At 38.3% G+C, this 22,674-nt stretch overlaps 1 protein-coding gene across 3 annotated transcripts; it reads left to right on the forward strand.

Moving 5' to 3' along the window:
* UBE2D3 (ubiquitin conjugating enzyme E2 D3) lies at positions 1–22,388 on the forward strand. Of its 3 annotated transcripts, XM_088163948.1 has the most exons (8): positions 1–73; positions 14,220–14,283; positions 14,369–14,400; positions 16,857–16,934; positions 17,752–17,857; positions 19,230–19,323; positions 20,046–20,125; positions 20,886–22,388. In XM_088163948.1, the coding sequence occupies exons 1-7, from the start codon at positions 50–52 to the stop codon at positions 20,077–20,079; spliced, it is 432 nt and encodes a 143-aa protein (XP_088020074.1). In that variant the 5' UTR covers positions 1–49; the 3' UTR covers positions 20,080–20,125; positions 20,886–22,388. The 3 variants fall into 3 exon arrangements, with proteins under 3 accessions (XP_088020074.1, XP_088020075.1, XP_014730730.1); XM_088163949.1 differs by lacking the exon at positions 20,046–20,125 and having other exon boundaries at positions 1–858; XM_014875244.2 differs by lacking the exon at positions 20,046–20,125.
* Positions 22,389–22,674: the final 286 nt, after the last annotated feature.

Raw genomic sequence — 22,674 nt, forward strand, 5'->3', positions numbered from 1 at the left:
GCGGAGTCACCGCGGCGCGTAAGACGGGCCAGGCAGTCGCACACACACAATGGCGCTGAAACGCATCAACAAGGTGAGTGAGCACCACGGCTCCTCCTCCTCCGCCGTCCCCCCCTCCCCCTTCACCGCTTCGCCCTTCTTTTTATTGTTATTTTTTGGGTGTTTTTTTCTTCCCTTTCCCCCATCGCTTTCTCCCCCCGCCCCTGTAGGAGACGGGCGGAGGGGGAGAGGCGGAGGCTGGAGAGGCCGGGAAGCGACGGCTCCTTCCGGCGGGGCCGCGGCCCGGCTGGGGCGGTGAGGCCGCTCTCTCCGGGCCCGAGCTTGGAGCTCGGCCCCGGCCCCTTCCTGAGGGCGGCGGCCGGGGGAGTCGGAGAGAGGCAGCTCCCGAGGCTGCTCGGATGTCAGCGCAGCCCGGGATCGCTGCCGCTGCCCTTACGCCGAAGCCGGCCCGGATGGCGCCTGCCCGTGTGTGCCGGGGGGATTTCGGCGCGATGGCGGTGCTGCCCGGGGCAGCAGCTGGGCCCCTCGGCCGGGTTCTCCCCTCTGCTGTGCAACTTCTCTCCCGCATTGTAAGATGGCGGCGGGTCCGCCTGGCCCGGGCGCTTTCCGGGATCCCTCCCGTTCTGCAATAACGCCACACGGACACACGGAGTAGCCACCGCGGTGCTGCCCTCGCCCCGCAGTCGCCCCTCTCCGCCGCCCCAGGGCTCTCCGAGCCACCGGGAATCCATCACCCGTCCGGGAATCGCTTCCCCCCTCGCCCGTCGTGAGCGCGCTGCGCGCCGCCGCCTCCCCCCTTTGCACAATCGGAGCCGGGTGGAGCAATTTCGCGGCGGCTAACTCGGAAAAAATGTAGAGGTGATGAAAGTTTGTTGGTTTTTGTTTCTTTTTGGTTTTGTTTGTTTGTTTTGTTTGGTTTTTTTTTGTTTGTTTGTTTTTGGTTTTGGTTTTTTTTTTTTTGTTGTTGTTGGTTGGTTGGTTGGTTGGTTGGTTTTTTTTGTGGTGGTGGTTGTGTTTTATTAAACCTCTCCCAGGGTAAGAAGGCTCCCGGCATGCAGTTGCCCCTAGGTAGGTTTAGGTTTTCTCGGCAGGTTTGAGAATTGCTGGGATGTAATGGTAGAACGCAATGGGAGCGTAGCGGCGATACCGGGAAGTCGCTGTTGGTCTGTGCTCCTTCTTACGCGAGCTACGTGGAGCACTTACGTGTTTCAAGAGCTCAGAGGAGTTTCTTGGTCATCTCATAGCCTGCCAAGATGGCAGAACGTCAGTGTGTCCTGAAATCGGTGAATTTCGGTGCACAAAACACCTTTTGTAGACAGGGTATAAACTTCATGACGCCTGTTTTAGTCTCCTTCTATTTTCACGCAGTGCTTGTGGTAATATTTTAGACAAAACGGGCGGTTTTTTGATATATTTTTAGTGAATGGATGGTACTTTTATCCTCGAAAATTCTGAATCCATTCTGGGTAGCTACCTGAATGGATTGTCTTTGAATTATGGCTATGCTCTGGCAAGAATTTCAAAACAATTCTTTTTGAATCTGCGATCAAAACTTGCTCCCTGTATTTGTGGATGATATCACTTGAGTTGAAACACAACTAGGATACTCCCTGGTATGCTTTGTCATCAACTCATGCTTATGAAACACGTTCAGGCGCTGCAGGTAAGAATTTATCGTCAAATGGAAACCAAGACAAACCCCCACTTATGTAGTAATCTGGTGGTCAGCACCTGAAAACGATTCAGCATGACTCCTGAACCAGTAAGTCATGTCTGACTTCAGCGTTTTAGCCTGTTGTGTACAATCTCTTGTCCTGTATTGGTTCTTAACTCTCTATTGCACTGTGTAGTAGCAAGGTTCTTCCTTTACCAAGTGCAGGAGTTTAGGATTGGGAAGATAGTTGAGTTAGGGGGTTTTTTTTGCCTTTTTTTTGTGTGTGTTTGTTTGGGTTTTTCTGATCAGTTTAATCACACCACAGTACAAGATACACTTCTAAATTCACATGGAGTTTGTAGTTTTGATTTTTGTATTTGCAAGCCTGGAAGTTGAACTTTATTTGTGGAATGAAAATATTATTTGCATGTTGCTTTCTTTCCTCTACTGGTTTCCAGTACAAATGTTTACAGGGCCTGATGCTGACATAAAAAAATAGCCGGGCCAGTTCCATAACAAAATGGTTGTGAATTTAATTTTAATCCTGTCAACCAGTAAAGCCCAGAGTAAACGGCATTGTACCTGGTAAGCTGGGATTCCCTGCCTTCCAACTGTGAGATCACAGTTCAGACCTTGGAACTCTGCTTCCTTGTAGTATGTCTTTTGCAGTAGATGAGAATAGGCTAAAGAGAAACCAGAACCTTAGAACATTGTAACCACACATAGCTGATTTAGTTTGTTGTATTACTTGTCAAGACTAGAATTCATTGTCTCCTGCAGCAGATGACATCCTAAATGTACCAGTGAAGATATTTTCAGTCTGTTTGGCTGACTCCCTCTTTGTGGACTTGATGTATCAAGCGAAATAACAGTCTTCATTATACTGAATAAACTAGACTTTGAGACTCTGTGTGTGTGTGTACCTTTAATCTGAAGTCTGTTTCACATTCAGAATACAACCACTATTATGACATAATTGGCAAATTATACTTCTGATTTGAAAATGAAAGTAAATGAGTTTTTATGTGTTGGGTTGTCTTCTTCTGGAACACACTGTATAAAGCGCTCCCCAAACTGAAGTAGTTGTCAGGTACACAGCCAGTCCTAGAAACATTATTGTTATGCTGGAGTTTGTCATGGCATCAGTGCCATCTGCTCTGGGGGCAGCTTGAGTTCAGTTGGCAGAATTGTCCTTGATATGCGTTGCTTTGCAGTTGTTTTATGATAACAAGCAAATTCTTTTCCCATGGCATAACGTGAACCTGCTTCTTAAAATTGAGTGTTTTCTTTCCTAAGGATGAGATTTTTCACCATTTTTTTTTTTCTCCGCAGAATTATCAAGAAATTCGCTTTGATTTATAAGCATGTATCTAAATGCTTGGTGCATGCTGTGGCACATTGTCTTGGTCTGAAGTGTCAATTGGTGCCTGCTAAAAACACATCCTGTAATTGCTGCAGCATGCTGGAGCTTCCGCTTCAAATGGTGATGATCCAGTAGCAGGGAAGCATTTATGTAGGAGTAGGGAATCAAGAATGTGTAAAATTTGGAAAACTTGGAAACGTTACATCATTGGTACACATCCATTTTATCACTGCTATACACATCCGTTGAAGTGAGGTAATATAAGTGGCCTAAGTGATCTTGATAGGCTAAAAATATAATTAATACAGGAGATGTATGCATGAAATGTCTCATCTGTGTAATCTTTAAGAAAGCTTGTGCCTGCTGTGTTTTATGGCCATTTGATTAAGCATAGCACAAGCCAGCATCATTATATTGGAATAATTTATTAGAAAAATCTTAAGTGGGGTTGGCATCCTGGAAGCTAAAGGCTGAAGGTGACAAAACCATTTTTTGCTACTTAAGTACAGATAGAAGGCTTCCATTGACACTGGTGGACTGGAGACTGAATAACTATTTTCTTCAGGCTGTAGCCACTAGCACTGTTCCTAGATGTATAATTAATTGCAACTTTAACTCCCCTTCTTCAGATGCTCATTGTAAGAAATACTGCTAACCCTGGAAATACAGTATTTTTCAGAGATGAGGTGTAATGTGCATCAGTGGGGACTGCATAGAAACCTGCATTAGTTTAACCAAAGTTGAAGAGTTACAAAGCCTTCTTACTACTTTATTTCAGCTACTTTTTTCTTTTGAACTTGGTTTGAATTTAAAAAACAATCTATAATAAAGCTGGTTGGAATTAAATTTTCTTCTCTGGATGAAACCCACAACACTTTTGCGGGCAGTCCTGGATTTTGTTTGTTGGGTTTTTTCAAAATAGTTGAATAACTTGAAGTTACGTGATTGAATTCATGCTTTCAGTGAATGTCTAGAAGTAAGTCAGAATTTTTATGTTTAGGGGCTCAGAAAGTTAAGATTAGCTAGCTAATGAAATTCAGTTGATGTAAGCTTAGTTGAAATATTTTAAACCTTTGCAAATGCTGTCTCTATGTATGGAATTACCTTTTTACTGTAATTTCACCTTAACTATAGTGAATATTCAGGGCTATACTAAGCCCTGCCTTGGATAGGTAATTTAGCACAACTATCACACTTGGTGGTAAGAAGGGTCCCATTGAGCCAGAAGGCAGTGGTTTGTATTTAAATCATGATACTGCAGTAATGGAGTTTGGGAGGCCCTAGTATTGAAGAACTTAAACGTTTTTTAAAAGTCAGAATAAAATATTTAGCATTTGATGAAAGCTGTCATCACTTAAATTCTGTTTTTAAGATTTAGCTTATCCAAACAGAAGTGACATTTCTACTATGAAATTAATATTTAAATGAAAATAATGTTTCTTAATTGGGTAGATTCGGTGCTCTGTATTGAAGACCAGCATTTATTAATAAAGTATTGGATGTATTTTAAGAATGGTCTTTTTTAATGAGAGAGGAAAACCAGCGCTTCCTTAGCTAGGAAGTTGTGACTTTGATAACTTAGATTAAACTCTGTGCTTGTGAAACAAGTTCTCAGTCAGCACAGAACTTAAATGTGTGCATTGGAGTGGGAAGAGAATGGGGATTATCTCACTTAAGTGATACACAGAACTTTAGAGATCAATATTCCATTGGATGGGTGCTTCTTTGCATACTTTAAAAAGAGTCCTCCAGTGTATCAAGGATTTAGGTGGGACAATGTATACAGAGTAAAAACCAGCCAGCTCCTGCAATCTTTATGATCATTCCAGCTTTTAGAGATCTGGTTTTGAAAATAAGTCTGTGCTTTTGCTGTTATTCCTAGTGTGAGTTTCTTCTGCAGAAGGTCTGGTATGTTAATTCCACAGAATGAGCTCCTTTAACTTCCTGCCCAGCCTGTAACCAGTTCTGAGGCTTTTCTCTGAGCTCATGGTTAATAGGTAAGGGAGTGGAGAAGGAAGTAAACAGCTGTAAGCAGCAGCTGTTGGGTACTGAGCAGTGAACTGCCTCTTGCCAAAGGCATCTCTATTCCTTGTGGAGGCCAGTTACAGCCTGGTGTTACCCCTTACCTGTGGATGTGTTCTCGGCATCCACTGGGTTGAACTGTTGGAGGAGAGAGAGGATGGAGGTTCTTAACCTTCTCTGAGATGTCGAGGGACAGCTGGTAAGGAGGAGTGGGAAAGGGTTGAGCTTTTGTGTCATTCATATTAGGGCATTGATACGTCATTACTGATAAATCTTTCTGTTGCAAATACGAAGGTTTTGCCATTTTAACTGTCTGCCCTGTACTCTTGTGTAGGTCCCTCCCCTGTGTATCAGAACTGGCAGATGGGAACTTGTGGTCGGCACTTCAGCATTAGGTCTGATCTCAGAATAAGCTGACTTCTGTTGATGGCTTTAAGCTAAGATGCTATAGCTTACATTGGAAGGGCTGAGTTACAGACATTCTTTCCTGTGATTGATTTGATATAGTAACCTTGACAGTAGAATGTGCATAAAAAAATTAAGGAATGAAAGCAGCAGTGTGAATGTGGTGTGTGTGTTTATGTATCTATATATATTTGTATCTATATATATATCTGCAGTCAGTAGTGCATTTTTATATGTGGTTGCTTTTTGTCAGGTTGATTTTATCAGAAGAGTGTCTTAAATACTGTCAAGTTGCACATGCTTGACAATTTTGTAAACTTCGGAATATAAATTTAATGTCTTAAAATGAAAAATGGAGGAGATTAAAAAAAACTGACAAAACCAGTTTCTCTTCACTGGTCTTCTGTAGAGCACTGATCTGATTAAATTTGGTAGTTGTGTTAGGGAAGCTTTGCAAAAAAAATAGTTTAAATTATATTCACAAGTTTAAATGGGTTTTTATGCCTTTGGCAATTCTTTCTAAAATGCTTGGATGCAGACAAGGTTTAATACCGGAAAATAGATCATTGCAGGATTCAGGACTGAAAGCTAAACAGATGGGGGATTTTTACCAGCAGTGAACTTCAGTGTTAAGTTTTTATGTAAAGGAAGGCTTTATTCTGAACATCATCCCTTTGAGACGTGTGATATACTAGACATCTTCAAGATCTCCTGCAGTTTTTTTCCCGCTATAATTGTGATGGGTTTTTATTACGCTCTTAAGAAAGTAAGATGAGAGGATTGTGGACTGCTTTGCAAATGTTATGGCCCAGTAGAAAAAGGTGACCAACATTTAAACCTTTCCACAAGCATCTGGACACCAGAGTTGCAAACTGAATTGAGTGTAGATGCCAAAATGCTTTAGGTCTTTCTGATGGGCAGGCAAGACGATTTTATTAAATATTCAGTTAACTTTATAGTGAGCTTTCACTGTAACCTATAGTTAGGTTGGCCAGGTGTTCATCACCTCTGTGAGCTCTTCTAAGTTTATTATAAATATAAATGCACTGCTCAAAGGCAGTACTTCTCAACCTTTATTGGCCTATTTGAGTAGTAATGCCAGAAAGTTACCTTAAATCAGATTAATGCAAGATTTATTTTTCCTTTTAGCCTTAGTTTTAATTTTCTCTTGCCTTGAATAATGTAGGAGGATCTCTTAACTTACTATTTGCCATAAGAGTAAGACCCACTCCCCTACTTCAGGATGCAGTCTGCTCATAAATATGCTTTGAAACTTTTTTATATTATTTCCCTCATTTGCTTTTTAAGATCCTTCTGTACATCATTATTATCTAGATAGCTGAGGTGGAACTCAGCTGTAAGAGCAGTTGTACTCCAGATAGTTTTGTGTTTTGGTGGTGGTTGGTTTAGTTTTTTGCACTGTTGTCTGGGTGTGAGTTGATTTTTTTTGTGTAACTGTACCTAACCCTATAGACAGGCCCTTAGGATGATTATGAAGGGTACTTGGAGAAATAGCACAATATGGTAGGATAATTGTACCCTGTAGCTAAGGCAGGGTAGTCAGTCCCACATAGTTGCGTCTGGAAAATACACTCCTATGGTATATTGTAATAACTTTCACATGCTTCTTTGTAGTCATACAAAATATGGACTGATGAAAGTCAAGACAGTTTTTTAAAAGGAGAGCTGATATTCAGAGTTTGTTAGGTTAATTAATTTCAGAATAGTATCAAGCTACTGCTAAACAGTGAATTCACCATGCTGATTACAGACATGGTGTTACTTGTTAGACTACTAACTAGTATTAGAAATGCTAGCTATAGGAAGTTTGATAACTTTCTGTTACACTGTCCTCGTTTTTTTGAGAATATGGAGAATTCTTGTAGGTTTTCAGAAAGTGCAGACTGACTGATGTGCCCCATTGAGGCCACTTGTCACTTCTACAAAAACTTGACCTGCACACTGCCGGTCTCCAAAGTTGTTGTTTTTTGCACAGTCTTGGCAAACGCTGGGAGTCTTCTGTCACATGGAACACAGAGTGTACAGGTGCCGCTTCTGGTTGTGTGTCAAATGCTGCTTTGAGTTACTGTGCCCTCAACAAGCTGAAGGGCAGCATGTTGGGAGGCTGTTGCATAATGCTGCCAAACTCCAGCATCTGAGGAATATTAAGTCAGCATTTGTGTGAAAATGTCTAGCACAATGCCCAAATCGCATTTCTGAGAGGTAGCCATCAGGACAGAGTGCCTTACTTCGAGTATAAACTTCTTTCCAACTGCATCAATTTACATTTATCTGTACTGAATTTCATCTGTCCCTTTGTTTCCTAGTCACTCTGTTTAATTTAGCAAAGTGCATCTTGGTGTTTCTCGTGTGGCCTGTTTATACTAGTTGCCCTCTTCTTTGAGGGCTGCATTGTAGTCCTGGATTACAGAACCAAAGATCACTGTGGTTCTTGCAGGAAAAAAACTCCCAAGGGAAAAGGGCATGCTAAGTTTTCAGTGTCTGATATTCAAAAGCTCAGAAATGGCATAATTAAAAAACCCAACTATCACTGAAGGACTTGGTAGTTAACCAGTGCTTCACTTCACACTTGCCCCTTCAATTTACTTCAGCCATTGTATACAGTCCCCATTCTGCACTGAGCATAGGAGTGTTTTAATAAGCTCTACTGTTTTCAGGGTGTGGTAATTTGTGTGTTAAACAGTCATATTTTATTTATCTTGAGTAAGACAGCTTCAGTGGTTTTGGTTACTTTAGGGGAAACAAACTATACTTTTGAGTTCAAAGCTCAGCTACAGGTGTGTAGTTGCCACCTTTTTGTAGTTTGTTCTGAAGGCCTTTAGGGAGTGACCAGGAAAGCAAAGTCTGTAACTGCATTCCTTTTTCAGTTGGATCTGTCCAACTGCTTTGCAAAACAATGGAATAAGTAGAGAGCCATTTTAGTTACAGTAACTCTGAAATTTCTCAAAAACCATTACCCGCGTTGTACACCTTCCAGATTTCAGAACAGGTAAGAACAGCTGTAGACAATACCCTCATTCACAAAGGGCTTGCGTACTGAAAGATAGGTTCTTTGAAGAGATAGTAGGTAGTCACCTGATCAGTTTGTATCACAGTCTAAGTACACCTAGTGATTTAATTACAGTGGCACAGAAGTCTGGCATTTCCTTCCTTGAGTGTGAGGCTTAAAAAATGAATATTCTTATGTTTGTCTTTTATTATACCATGATGGTATTACGGCTAGATATTGTACAAACAAAGCTGAAAAATCCAGTACTAAGGACTGAAGGGAGAACCATGAAAAATAGAAGCAGAATAATCAATGTAGGGAGAATCAATAACTGTTACATTCCTAGTTGTATTTTGGGTTTCTTTGAAACCTTTCTGTGCTCTTTGTCCTTGCTGTTTTCTGTGACTGCTTTTCATGTGGTTTTTCTCTGTATACTTGCTCTAATGCCCTTTTTAATCAAGGGGAACCTGCATCTTTCTGTATAGTGCACTGCCATTACATTTATTTATTTACTATTTGCCAAAAGGCCAGCTTGTTTGAAACTGCTGGTTTTTCTGCTGGATACATTTGTTTTGTGATGTCTATTATGCCATTTCTTTCTTACTCACCTTAGAAATCCGCATTCAGTGTCCTTACAAACTGTTACTTTCTGCTTCCAGGTATAATTCATTTCCATGTTGAAATTAATATTTCACATGCAGGTGTGTGGGATGAGGCAGTAGTTCTTTGCTGCTTGACACTTCTTAATCTTAAAACAGGCTTAAATGTTCTTCCCCTCCCTTTATAGCTGTTTCCAATCCTTCCTTCTTTTTTAAAGCTGTTTTCAGCTGTGAGCTAATGAGTAAGACTAAAGCAGTGATGACTTTTTGGTTGCCTAGGGTTTGAAATGTCCTGTTTGACACATCATTAGGTAAACAGTCAAGTTAATAAATGTTAATTTTTTTAATTGGCTTAAGTGTTCTTTTTTCTCTTTGTCCTTTTTTAGTTGGATTGGTTTGGGGCTTTTTTTTTTTTTTTTTTTGGTTGGGGGATGGGTTTTTTGTGTGTGTGCGTTGTAGGTTGTTTCGGGGTTTTTTTTGTGTTTGTGGTTTGTTGATTGATTTTTTAAATTTAACTTCTTATTTAACTCATATCACTTTTCATGTCCTCCAAGTTATTTTCTGGAAATGGGAAGCAAATTGACCCCTCTATGCTTTCTTAAGTACAAACCAGAAAGCTACAATATGTAATTTTAACAAATACCTGTGTTATGAACCAATATTAAAGGTAACTGTGAGTTTAAGGCCTGTGGAGGACAATCTTAAGTCATTCTGGTAGGAGTGATCTTCTGCCACTGTGTTTAAGTCAGCTATCATTAAAAGTAAAGCCTGGCTATTTCCAGCTTAAACTAAAACAATATTGTAGTATTACAGGGAGTATGGAATCTGACAAATGGGAAGAAACTGGTGCAGATGCTGCCTTAATTTGTACCTTGCAAGAAGGCAGCTTGATAGGCACCAGGCTCTCATTTACAGAATTTTCTGGGACCTGAAAACTTATATTTTCTTGTTCGTACATATTAGGATGAAAGATCTTTTATCAGTCTTTGAAGTTTCTTCATTCTTTAAGTGGCTTCTGTAATCTTTTAAATAGCAAGTAGAGGGGAGTTTGAGGGATTTTTTTAGCAGCTTTTCTGTCAAGAAAGGAAAGATACTTCTGGTTTTATTGTAGGATCACAGTCCTGTATTTGCACTCACATGTCACATTTTGAATCCTCACTTGAAGCGTAGGCCATATTTTCTATGTTAGTTATGATTATTTTGCTGCAAAACAAGCAGGTTAGTTAGCTTTTTTATGAGCATTTTTTTTCTTGAAAGTACTTGTTTGGAGTTTTGTTATATTTCAGATAAATTTATGGTGGAAGAGAAGGGAGGAGATAAAAAATGGGGCTCTTTCACCAGTGAAACTGAATCTTGCTAGAAACCTAATGTGAAACTGGCAGAGGTCAACGGTGCTGAATTTGTGTTAGAGCAGATCTGTCTGTTGCAGTGATGGGTACTGCTACTCTATTTCTATTGATCTCTGTTTTCCAAAACTCTGTTGCAGAATTGTGCGTGTATTGCTCCTCATCTGTGTTACATTGCTCTTGTCCTCTAACAGCTGCATTGGTGCTTACTCTTTTAACAGTGTTCTAGTCTGTAAAATGCTGAGTGACTAATCATCCTTGTGGAGAGGTAGGAACTATCTAACTTTATATTTGGAACTGGGACACAGAAACGGTGACATACTGGAGCTGCACCGGAAACCTCTGGCAGTGACAGAGACTGCTGGTCACGGTTGTAATTCAACACTAATTCTTTCCAATAGGTGCATAGCATGTCACTGCTCACCAAATTTGGTTTATTGTTTCTGTGTAAAGTCTTTCACATTTGCTGCTTGGGAGTTTTGTTTTGGTTTTTCTTTTAAGCCACCTCTAAAGTGAAAAACTATAACAACCGATTCCAGGAAAATGTGAGTTCTACTCTGGGGATTTTAAAGAAAATTTGGGATGTAGCTTAACAAAAAGAAGGAAAGTTGGAGAAGTAGGTACGGTAGAAGGAATATGAGAAGCAGAAAGCTGTTACACGTAGAAATATTAAATTCAATATTTATTTGTTATAGAATTGCTACTCTTGATTGCTAAGCTGAGAAAGAAAGTAGGTTTATATTGCTGAGTGGGAAGCTTTTTTTAAAAAAAAAGTTCCTTTCCTTGAACAAAATGCTTCAACTGCACTCCAAATCTCACAGTCCACGTGCCTGTGCTTGTTCAATTTCCAGTTTTTCCAGTTTGCCTGTTGTGTTCAGTAGAGTTGTAGCTTTCAGAAGGAGGTACTTTTTAAGGTTACTCACAACTTTCCACTCCATGGTTGCAAATAGCCTTCCCTCTTTGTGTAGATGTGAAGTGTCACTCAACAGAGAGATGAAGTAGGTCTGGTGTTACTGTGAACCAGGGTTTGCTTCATGTTTGCCGGAGTTCTTCATAGCCGTTCACACTCTGCTGAAGCAGACAGCTTTACTACAGATTTTTCTGACTGTAGTACGCTGGAGAAGCCTTTTCTCCCGCAAATTTAGTGGGTGAATTACTTGCTCTATGGGTGAAGTGCCAACTGGTGTATCATTTGTTACCAGAATTATCTGTATATTGAGCTGCTTTGATTAGCATAATTCAGGTGGGATTTTTTTTTACTGAAGCGTTTTATACCAGACAAAACTATAGTCCTTTTGTTAATGAAGGTCACTTACTACTTTGTTACCTTGAGCAGTTCAAGTAGCTGGAAAGGAGTATAGACATAAATTTTGAAATGATTGGAGTCTGGAATATTGAAATTCATTTGTTTCAGCTTTTAAATTACTTTTAGTCTTACCAAAGGGTTTTTTGCACAAATGTTTCACTGGAACTTACTAAATTTAATTTGTCTTACGTCTGCAGTTACTTTTCCTGGTTGAATTATTGATGTTGAATTACTGATTTTCCTGCTGTGGTAGAATACCTATTTTTATATTAAGTACTGAATTCTTCTTTCTCTGAAGATAGTAGTCCTTTTGAAGACCTCTCTAGTCCAATGTGCGTATCTCTAACAGTCCACTTTATGCTGATGTTTCCTCATCCTTGTCTTCATGCTATTCAATTTTATAATTTTCATAAATGACATGAGAGCCTGTTCGTAGTTCTTAGTCCCTGTGGTAGTTTAAAAAAAACCCCTGAGGATCTAAATGTACTTCCACTATTAAATACAGTAATAACTGTACAACTGCATTAAAATAATATTTGTGGTTTTCTCTTATTCTATTGCTACAGCTTACTTCAAGGGACATGATGTCTTTTTTTCTCTCAGATTTTGGAAATGATTGATTGTTCTTAGAACTAGAAAATACATTCTAATGAGAAATAAGCCTGACTTAACAAAACCTGCTGTATTTGTTAAATGGAAAAAAATGCCCTGAAAAAATTTAAAAAAACCTTTATATCAGAAGCTTCTTCTACATTTATTGTTTGCTTTTGCATGGATAATATAAATCTAGGTTAATAAATTTTTCTAGAGGATAATGAACGACATACGGACCTAAAAAGTGATATTAAATGGCAGAAATAAGTCTGTCATTGGGCCTCCCAGTAATACCTGGAGAGTGTAGCAAAATGCATTCTAAATGCACTTACTTTGATCTGGAAAGAGCTGTTGCCCACACTTCTACAAACAGCAGCCGTGAAGTGACCTGTACTATTAACCTTATTGTGCCATTGCTTATCAAAACTGATATGGTTTCATTTTCTAAAACAGTCTGATGCCAGTGCAGAATGGAAATATTATTAATTGGAAAATTCATCAGAATTAACACATGTAAGGAGAGGAAACCTGGAACTAAATTTTTTTGGTGTTTGGAGGGAAGGAGATTGTTGTGGGCTTTGGGTGTTGTGGTTTTGTTGTTTGGTGGAGGATGTTTGGTTGTTATTTGTTCATTTGTGATTGGGGTTTTTTTGAGTGTATGGACTTACACATTTTGAAGTGGTGTTAGTCATTCTGTGTTTGCAGGAGCTATCATCTTACAAAGAACAAGGTGTTTATGTTGCAAGAAACATAAGTTAGTGTTTTTTCCCTCATTTTATGTTGGCTTATACTTAGTAAATTTTTATGAAGTGGAGGATTTGTGAAACTTAGAGGATGTACATTAGGATCTTCCCAGGCAAGAGTTAGCTGTCTTGTCCAAATAGGCATATGTTTCCAGCATAATAGGTATGCCTGGCTTTCTTAAATGTTTGACAAAGTTCTTGGTTGAATGGCTTGTATAGGCTTGCAGGAAAAAAAAAAACCAACTTGTATGAAACTGTTAATGTATGAAAGAAGAGCTGAATATTTTGCCTTTTCTCAAGACTTCTAGATACCTTGACAAGTGCAGATTTATCTATAGAAGCTCTTGAAGCCCTTTTTAGAGTCAAGGAAGAGCAAGGGAGAAAGAAGTTGGTTGTTACATGTTTTAACTGAAAGTGTAAATTTAATTTTAAGACACTGGCCAAACAAATAACTTGTGGAGCATTAAAACAATTGAATGGAAAGCTTCTTTGTTTCCTCACAGCAGTATTGTTACAGCACAAGGAATCTGTAATGGGGAAGGGAGAGAACTGTTTCTGAAGTACAGTAGTTTTTAATTTTAAAGGGATAATTGTCTTAAATGTAAAATTTAAAATAAAAAAATACAGATACTTTGCCTGATTACAGCATTTGTCAGCTTCTTGAATTTTCATGTCTGTTTTGATCTTTGTGAGGTACATCCCTGATGCAGGTAGTGTGTAAAGCAAAACCAAGTTTCTGTGGGGCTTTTTCTTGCTTTTCTTAGTTATAATGTCAGATGTTATATACAGAGTGCTTCCTGTTTCATGAAGACTCATGAACAGTTTTCTCTCCTTCCACGTCAGGTTTTTCTAGCTAAGACTGAGTCCTTGTAAATGTTGATCAAAAATTGATTAGACTTTTCCAGCTTACAGCTTTGTGTCTTCCTGCTTTCTTCAGCCAGGAGTGCTTTCACAGTAGTTACATACATGAATTTGGAAAGGCATAGTCGTTGTAGCTGTTTACCTTCATAGCTGGTTTCGGTGCTTCTTTGTCTATTATCGATATTTTTGATACTGATACAGTGGTTCTTAGAGTTGTTAATTGCACATTCTTTTGTATTTGTATATGGAAAAATTGTTGAAGGGTTTTGATAGACACGAAGTGAAAATTACTATGTGTGTTTTTGTTTTCTTAAAGGAACTTAGTGACTTAGCCCGTGATCCTCCAGCACAGTGTTCAGCAGGTCCCGTTGGAGATGACAGTAAGTAACTTTAATTTTTATGTTTTGTTCTGCTGACTCAAAGCATATCATGACTAGATAATAATGCGGAGTTTTTCTTTTGTAGTGTTTCATTGGCAAGCCACAATTATGGGACCTGTAAGTATCCTAATTCTTGTGATGTAATATTATAAATGAGTAGTTCCTACTGAGGAGAAAACTCTGGGTTTTTGGTTTACTTTTGTTAACTCTCCTTATCTGACTTAAGTTCTAGAGCTCTTTATTACAGTAAAGGAAAATGAGGGAGGGGAAAAACCCCACCATTTATTTTGTTACTGCAGTGTTTTTTGTGAGGACATGTATTCCAGAAATAATCTCTAGAGCAATGTTAGGTATTATTACTTAAATGCAAACAAAGTTTCTAGATATTAACTTTTCCAAAATTTTAATCTACCATGAACTTCATACTAGGACCTGGTACTACTGTCAAGAATTAGTTGGGATGTTTTTGTGTGGCTCTTAGAAGGGAATCCTTTTTTGGTCTGGTGGTGTAATGCTGAGATCTTGAATACTTGAGGGAATAGAAGGGGGAATAATCACTGAAATGTGACGTTTCATTTATGACTGGAGAAGAAAAGTCAGTGTTAAATGTTCAGTAAGTATATGAAACCGGAATGGGTCTTTTTCCTCATTAAGGAAGCCAAATGTTTGCCTTTGTTTGAAACAACCTGGAAACAATTCACATCTGGAGTTTTTCTGATTATCTGTATTTTCGTAAGACAAAACCTTCTGTAACGTGTGAAGGAAAGCCTTCGGTGAGGCTACAAAGTAGGAATTAAATATCAGTGATGCTGAATGACCCTGGCTTTATATATAGCTACAAGTATGTTATTAGGAGGTGGCTATTAGAGGTTCACTGCTCTGAAAGATATCACTTCATCCCAAAGTACCTGGTCATCACTGATTGCAACTAGGTTCCTTAAAAAAAAAAAAGTTCAATAGCTATATTCATGCCTAAATGGCAAGGAGTCTCGTGCACTACACTGGGTATGAGGATTCTATGTGACTGGTGTCTGCCTGGTCATGAGGTATTAAGCATTGGTTAAATTTAAATTGGGATTATTATTTTTAGTTTTCCCATGTGGTTTAACAATGTACAGCTCATTTCTTCCTCGTGTGGTTTTTGTGGTGTCAGAAGGTCTGAATTCCTGTTTCCAGATTGGGCAGAATCCTGACACAAGTCAGTCTGGTGTTAGTAGTTGTAGTGCTGCTGTGGTGCTGCCTTTAATAACAGACAAGGATTGTAGAACCAATCATCTGGTCTTCCACCTCTGCAACAGAATATTGTGATTTTCCCGGACAGCTGTATTGAGAGTGTGCTTTGGTTTAACACATTTTAAAGAGGAGTTCCTGTAACAGATAAAATGTATCCCCAGAATGTGTCCAATGAAAGGGTTGGTATTTTTTGGCTCCTCAAGGCCACATATATTATCTATTGACCAAATACAAAAGGTTATACCTTTATTACTAGGTTTCATCAGAGATAGGATAGGGTATAACCTACATGTTGAGCGTTTGAGTCCTGTCTTGTGTTGCAGATTTGAATTTTCTGATATTAAGTAATATAGTTATTTTCTTACATTGGTGAAATGTTTTTCCAATTAAGATGAGGATTCAGTTTACAAAAAATGCAGAAGTTTACTGTATATGCCTCAAATCCATTATCCCTAGCTCTGAGTCCAGAATTGACAGCAAAGTATTCTTCAGGTTAAAATTGTTAGCTGTATTTCAGAAATTTAATTGTAATTTTGAGTTTAAAATCTTTTGCTTCTTTCTTCCTGTAACTTATACAATCCCTGTTTAGTCACTCAAGTTTTTTCTTCTCCTTAGTATAATTTTTTTTTACTTCCACATGTTGCTTTACTGCTTATAGTTGAAACTTGAAATGAATTATCCAGTAGTTCTTTCCTGGGAGCAGGGAAATGTAAAATACTCTCTCATACTAGATTACATTGAATCTCTAATACAGAAAGAGAGGAAAAATTCACTTGAATTATGATTATTATTTTGTCTGTTTTGCTGTGCTGGTAGGATAGGTGGTTCAGGTTTTTTGTTGGTGTCTTTTTGTTTTTGTTTTTTTTTCAAGGAACAAAGATCTAGCTGTGTACTCACAGGTCTTCTGCAGGGCTGAAGCTAAGGACAGAATGTAGGAGAATGGGAGTCTGTGGTCACTCTAAACTTGGGTAGTCATAACAACTAAGCTCCAAACACAGAACTGGAGGGTTCAGAATCTGATGGGACCCCCACTCTGTTAACATTACTTCTTGGAGCTACCTTAAGAAGCATTCGAATGCTTTTGCCAGTCCTGAGTGGATTGTCAGATCTGAGTTTTATGATTCATTAGCTTGGAGAGGTCCACACGGAAAGTAACGTGTATGTGTTCTGCATTACTTACCTTAGGAAGTAAGAATTGAATTGTAATTATGTCTCATTGTATTGGTGGATTCAGCGTTTTGGTTTAAGCAAATTTCATCTCCATTTATTTGAAAACAAGATTTTCAGTGGTATTTAGTCCTAAAGATGATAATAGGAGAATTATTTGTTTGCTTTGACAGAACGACAGTCCATATCAGGGTGGTGTATTCTTCTTGACAATTCACTTTCCCACAGACTACCCGTTCAAACCACCTAAGGTAGGTATTGCTGTCTCATTTGTGAAATTAGTGCTTTTTAAAGAACTGAGCACAGGACAGAAATTGTCAGTGTCTGTATTGTAGTGTTGTCAAGTTCTCACTTCTTCTCAGGCATTCTTACTATCTTTTAGATACCTGGGTCCCATTCTGACCCACAGGAATGGGTGTGTTAGCATATTTTTTATGAGCCAGTCTGTGTATGTGAATTCCGAATGTCTTGAAATACTTGAGTTCATTTCTGGTTTTCTGAATTGATAGGAAAACTTTTCATTAGCTTTGTGTTACTATAATAGAATTCTTGCCGAGGGGACTGTCAAGTATTAGTGTAGCTATTTGGATTGGTCTGTAGAACTGTGACACTGTGGGTAGGGATTTGCTCGCTGAGTACCTAAAATCAAGTGAAGATTTTGTTAAGAGTTTGGCAGTAATTGCAAAATACGCTCTTTTTTCGTAGCTTTATCAGCCACTAGTTTTGTCTTCCAATTTTAAGTCAATATGAAGGCATACCCTTGGAGTGACTGCAGTGTTGGAAGTTCCTTAGCTCTGTGAGGCCATTGTTACTGTGGTTTAGACACTGCTGTTGAGTGTCTTCATCAAAGGGATTAAAACATTCATACTTTCCCTCTCTCTGAAATAGTGCCTGGGAGTGGGAGACTCAAAGCTTGTGGCTTGGGTGCATTTCCCCAAATTTGATGCAGTTTAACTGCTTAATCCTTTTCTTTTAGAGTAAATTGACTGATAGCTTGACTGAGAAGAGCAGGTGCAGTTTTTGCCATAGACTTAAAAGCACTTTTTGTTTTTTTTTTTCTTGTTGCAGGTTGCATTTACAACAAGAATCTATCATCCAAATATTAACAGTAATGGCAGCATTTGTCTTGATATTTTAAGATCACAGTGGTCTCCTGCTTTAACTATTTCTAAAGGTAAAGCATGTTTGCTTTTTTTCTCCTTTTGTGAAGGAGAAATTTTTCCATCTTGTGCTGAATACTGTGCTTTTAGCTTTGATTGTGTTAAGTGGTTCACCATCTTTTTGATTTCCCTTAACTTCCCTTCCCTTCCTCATTCAAGCCTATGTTTTGCAAGTTTGATGACACTGCATTTTTAATGGATTTTTTTTTTTTCCCTAACACTTTCTTCTATGTAGTTGTTTAAGGCTCTGTCTGGCCACTTACTTGCTTCAGTATTCTTAGCAGAGTTTACCAGGGCCCAGAGGAATTTGCTGGTATTTGGATTGAAACAGGCCTATGTTGGGGTGTTGAAGATAAGGCTGAGAAACTGCTTGTTTGGAGCTGCCCATGTAGATACATGTGCATATTAAATGAAAGATTGATTTAAAGTCAGCTTTCAATACTGAAATTTGCATAACTTTATCATCCTGCCTAGAATTACATGCATAGTTCTATTGGCATATCTGTGGTAGATGAATAAATCTGGTATTGATACTGCTTTCTACCATGGTGCACTGGCATTGCATTACATTACTTCATGAACTAATTTTACTGATCCAACTGCATGATAAATTGATGTTGTGTTGCAAGAGAATATTTGTGGCTTTCTTCATTTTGCTACAGTAAATAACAAATAATTCTCAAGTATTTTCATGATGATCAAATTGTTTTACCTCCAAGCCACTGGTCACTGTGGCTTCAAAAGATCCCTCAAAGTGCCCTTTTTTCTATGGACCTTGTAATTCCTGTCTGTCCAAACAGTCTGTTTGTTATTTGAATGTGGATTCCCTACATTTTAGTGCTTCACTGTTTTCTTCTAAAGCTTCTGTGAGAGTAGAAGATGAAGTCCTCATAGTTGCCTACAACAGCATTGCTGAGTTTTTTACAACATGTGTTAGTTTTATCAGTGCAGACCAGGATATTCTTGCCTTATGTAGAACAGATAAAGAATTCAGTCTCATTTAAAAACTAAAAACTTAAATTTTAGGATTTTTTAGTTTTAGTGATAAGAACCATGGATATGCTGTTCGTCAGAGTACATAATGTGCTTTTGTTGGCTGCTATGTTACATCATAGTGCAGGGGACAGCAGTGCTGTTCTTGTGTGTGTACTGACAGCTGTAAGTATTTGGGAAGTAGGAAGCAAATAGTTCTTGTAAACCTTTAAGTTAGTTTGGGCTTTTTACTTAGGAATGAGTTATGAATTTATATGGGCTGTTTATCAGGAAAATACTTTTGAGGTTCTGTCCTGTGATGACATTGTGCTAATGTAAAGATCTGTGCTCCATTGTTTCTGAGATTACCATTCCTCATTTGCTATTGAGAATGCTTTTATTTTTTTTTTTCAGTTCTCTTATCCATTTGTTCACTGCTATGTGATCCAAATCCAGATGACCCACTAGTGCCAGAGATTGCACGTATCTATAAAACAGACAGAGACAAGTAAGTACAGAATTGCACAAGACTGTAAGAGTGCATTGTCAGACAGCAGTTGTGTTCAGGGAGTCTTGTGAAGATCTGAGATGGAGAAAACTTGTGTCAAAGAAGTGAGTAGTGCATAATTTAAAAACAAAGGAGCTTACCATCTTTGCAGTTGTGGGTGAAAGAGACTTACCTTTTTCTCACATGAGTGGAAGTATTTTACAATATATATATATTGCCTATGTTTATGCATGGCAAGCAAAAACGTAGTTAGATCTTCATAATGAGGAAAAGACAGCTTTTTGTTGTTTTGATGCCTTAGTTTGGCAGCAGCTTGGCCTTAAATTTTGGGTCTTCCCTTGAAAATGGGCAGCAGAACTTTTTTCCCCATCTGTTGCAACAACTTCATTTTCCTAAGGCATCTTTAACATTTGGCACAGATAGAATTACATGAAACAGATTTTGGGGATTTTATATATATTAATGCTAAATATATTTGTCCGATTAGGTACAATAGGTTAGCAAGAGAGTGGACAGAGAAATACGCTATGCTGTAGGGTAAGAATATTTGCAAATTATGGTGCATTTAACAAAATGGAAATTTGTCAGCACTTGCGTGCTGCATGCTCTAAGGCACTGGATTAACTAACAGATAATGGATGCACCAGTTACTGAACGTGGAAATTTAACAGCTTGATCTGTGGTTAGTGTGTAATTTATTGGCTAGTCACTATTTCTCACAGATACTACTCTTGCATGGCCAAACAAAAAAGTTAGTATGAAGTAATTACTGAGTTCTGAGCCAGGCTGTCAACTTGTTCTGGTAAGTATTTACCCAGATTTTGTCAGAATTTGGTTCAAAGTGATGTCCTGTAGCGAGACCTCATATATAGACATGAGTGAATTCAGACCATCCAAATTTAAATTATTTTTAATCAGCAGTGTCTTTCTTCCACATAAAAACTAGGAAATGTATGGAGATTATGTTCTGCTTGTATAGTTAATTATTAACTTCTTACTGACAAGCATGCAGTTAAGTGTTAACTAATTGTCAGCTCAGTTCCTGTGGAAGTAGTGTACTTGAAGATGTCTTTTAATATCCTTTTAAAATTTTGAGCAATATATTTGTGTGAAAAGAATATTCAGTGCAATGAAATGTTGAATGTTGTTTTTCTTTAAAATTGGAAATTTGACATTTTGTATCCAGTGATATTAACCAAATAACCTTTACTTATGGCATGGGATATACTGTAATCTTAATCTAAGAACAATATCCACATAAAATACCTGCTTTGTTTACTCCATCCCAGATAGTCTCTATTGCTTCTCTTTCAGTCATTTTTTTCATAACAGACTTCTAGCAAATTCACTTGTCTTGAATTTAAAGCTTTTTCCTAAAAACCAGAGAATATCTACCCTGACTGGTGTGGGGAGGGAGTCATTCAGTGTTTTGAGTTCAAGAGACTACAGAGACTTCTCACAGTGTAAAGAGAATAGAGAGATGGGAATAAAATAATCACCAACTGTTTAGGAAATTGTCATTTTCATGCTGATGTTAATTTAATCTCTGGTTTTGTCTGCAGGTACAACAGAATATCTCGGGAATGGACTCAGAAGTATGCCATGTGATGCTACCTTAAAGTCAGAATAACCTGCATTATAGCTGGAATAAACTTTAAATTACTGTTCCTTTTTTGATTTTCTTATCCGGCTGCTCCCCTATCAGACCTCATATTTTTTATTTTTTTGTTTACCTCCTTCCATTCATGCACATGCTCATTTGAGAAGACTTTAGTTCTTCCAGCTTTGGACAATAACTGCTTTTAGAATCTGTAAAGTAGTTACACAAGAACAATTGCCCAAGATTCAGAATTTTTTTAATGGAGCATGTGTATTATGTGGCCAATGTCTTCATTCTAACTTGGTTATGAGATTAAAAACAAACATTCCTCACTGCTCTAACAGATACTGAAGATACCACCTGAAGGGGGAGGGGAGATGGATGTTCAGTTTTCTCCCATCAAAGAAGTAACATTGCTGTAGCAACATCCATCTTGTTCCAAACTCTCCAGTGTTAGAGAACTGAGGTTTTATTATATACTTCTGCTCATAACTGATGTGTCTGGAGAATTGGTACTGAATCTATAGCATCAGCAGAACAGAAAATGTGATGTATCTTATGCATGTCAATAAAGGAATGACCAGTTCTTGTTTTACAGAGAATGGAAATTGGAAGTCAAACATCCCTTGTATTCCAAAATAGGGTTTAAGAACATTTTTGTAATTCATTTAAATTTTGTTAGGAGGCTAGGAGCTATTAGTTAATCTGTCTTCCAAAACACTGTTTAATATAGCACTGAATAAATGATGCAAGTTGTCAATGGATGAGTGATCAACTAATAGCTCTACTAGTAATTGATTTATTTTCTTCAATAAAGTTGCATAAACCAATGAGTTAGCTGCCTGGATTAATCAATATGGGAAACAAAATCTTTTGTAAAAGCAAAGCTGGTTTTTGTATATACTGTTGGCATTTGCCTCGTTTAACATCAAATAATGATGTAAAGTTCAATAGAGTGACTCTTCTGCCATTTTCAGTTCTAATGCTCAGTCTGTTGCAGGTTGGCACATTGCTTGGCCTGGTGGATGCAGAATTAGTAAGCTAATATAGTCGTGTAGCCATAGCAGGGGGCTGCATTTGGTGCTGGGAGCCCAGTGTTCAAGAATGGACTTGGGACCCAGCAGATCTGAAGTGGTGTATTGTGGAGATACTTCCTGATGCACCTGTGTTTGCTGACTGAGAAACTTTTTCTTCACCTTGTACACTTGGCAACTGAAAGATCTTAATGTGGGGGTAATGATGAGGCAAAAAAATTATAAAATAAAGTACTGTTTTGATGTGGGAATTGTCATGAGGCTGTGTTGAAGTGACTTTACTATGTGGGATGTTTGTTACCATTGAAAAGGACTTGTTCAGCCATGCTGCCATTTACTTTGATGACTATTTTAATGCGACAGACACTTTCTTCATGTCAGGTGACTTAACGTGAATAAAGGCTCATTGCTATTGGATTTTTGTTCTACAAGAACCATTGTCTTGTGCCATTAGTTTATCTTTCAGCAACAAGGGCATTATTAAACATCCAACTCTCTCCTCCCCTCTTCCTTCATATTTTTCCTTGTTTAATCTTTTTGGTCTCCATTCTTAACATCCATAGCTTCATTTTCTCTAGTCTTGTGCTATCACTTTATTGTGCATCTGTGACTTCTCACTGGCACCACTTTTGCATTGCTTATAGTTATGTACATTCTGATCCCTTGTCCCCACATGGATGTGGAAAGCTAGATGTAAAATAAATGTTAAACCTTAAT

The sequence above is a fragment of the Sturnus vulgaris genome, chromosome 4, assembly GCF_052056855.1.
Source record: "Sturnus vulgaris isolate bStuVul1 chromosome 4, bStuVul1.hap1, whole genome shotgun sequence".
Classification (NCBI taxonomy): Eukaryota; Metazoa; Chordata; class Aves; order Passeriformes; family Sturnidae; genus Sturnus; species Sturnus vulgaris.

Bases quoted from the DNA above. Each gene is read 5' to 3' on its own strand.
- UBE2D3 (XM_014875244.2), top strand. From the start codon at position 50: ATGGCGCTGAAACGCATCAACAAG. The intron at 14,401-16,856 runs GTAAGTATCCTA...TTGCTTTGACAG, and splicing joins AAGCCACAATTATGGGACCT to AACGACAGTCCATATCAGGG. The intron at 16,935-17,751 runs GTAGGTATTGCT...TTCTTGTTGCAG, and splicing joins ACCCGTTCAAACCACCTAAG to GTTGCATTTACAACAAGAAT.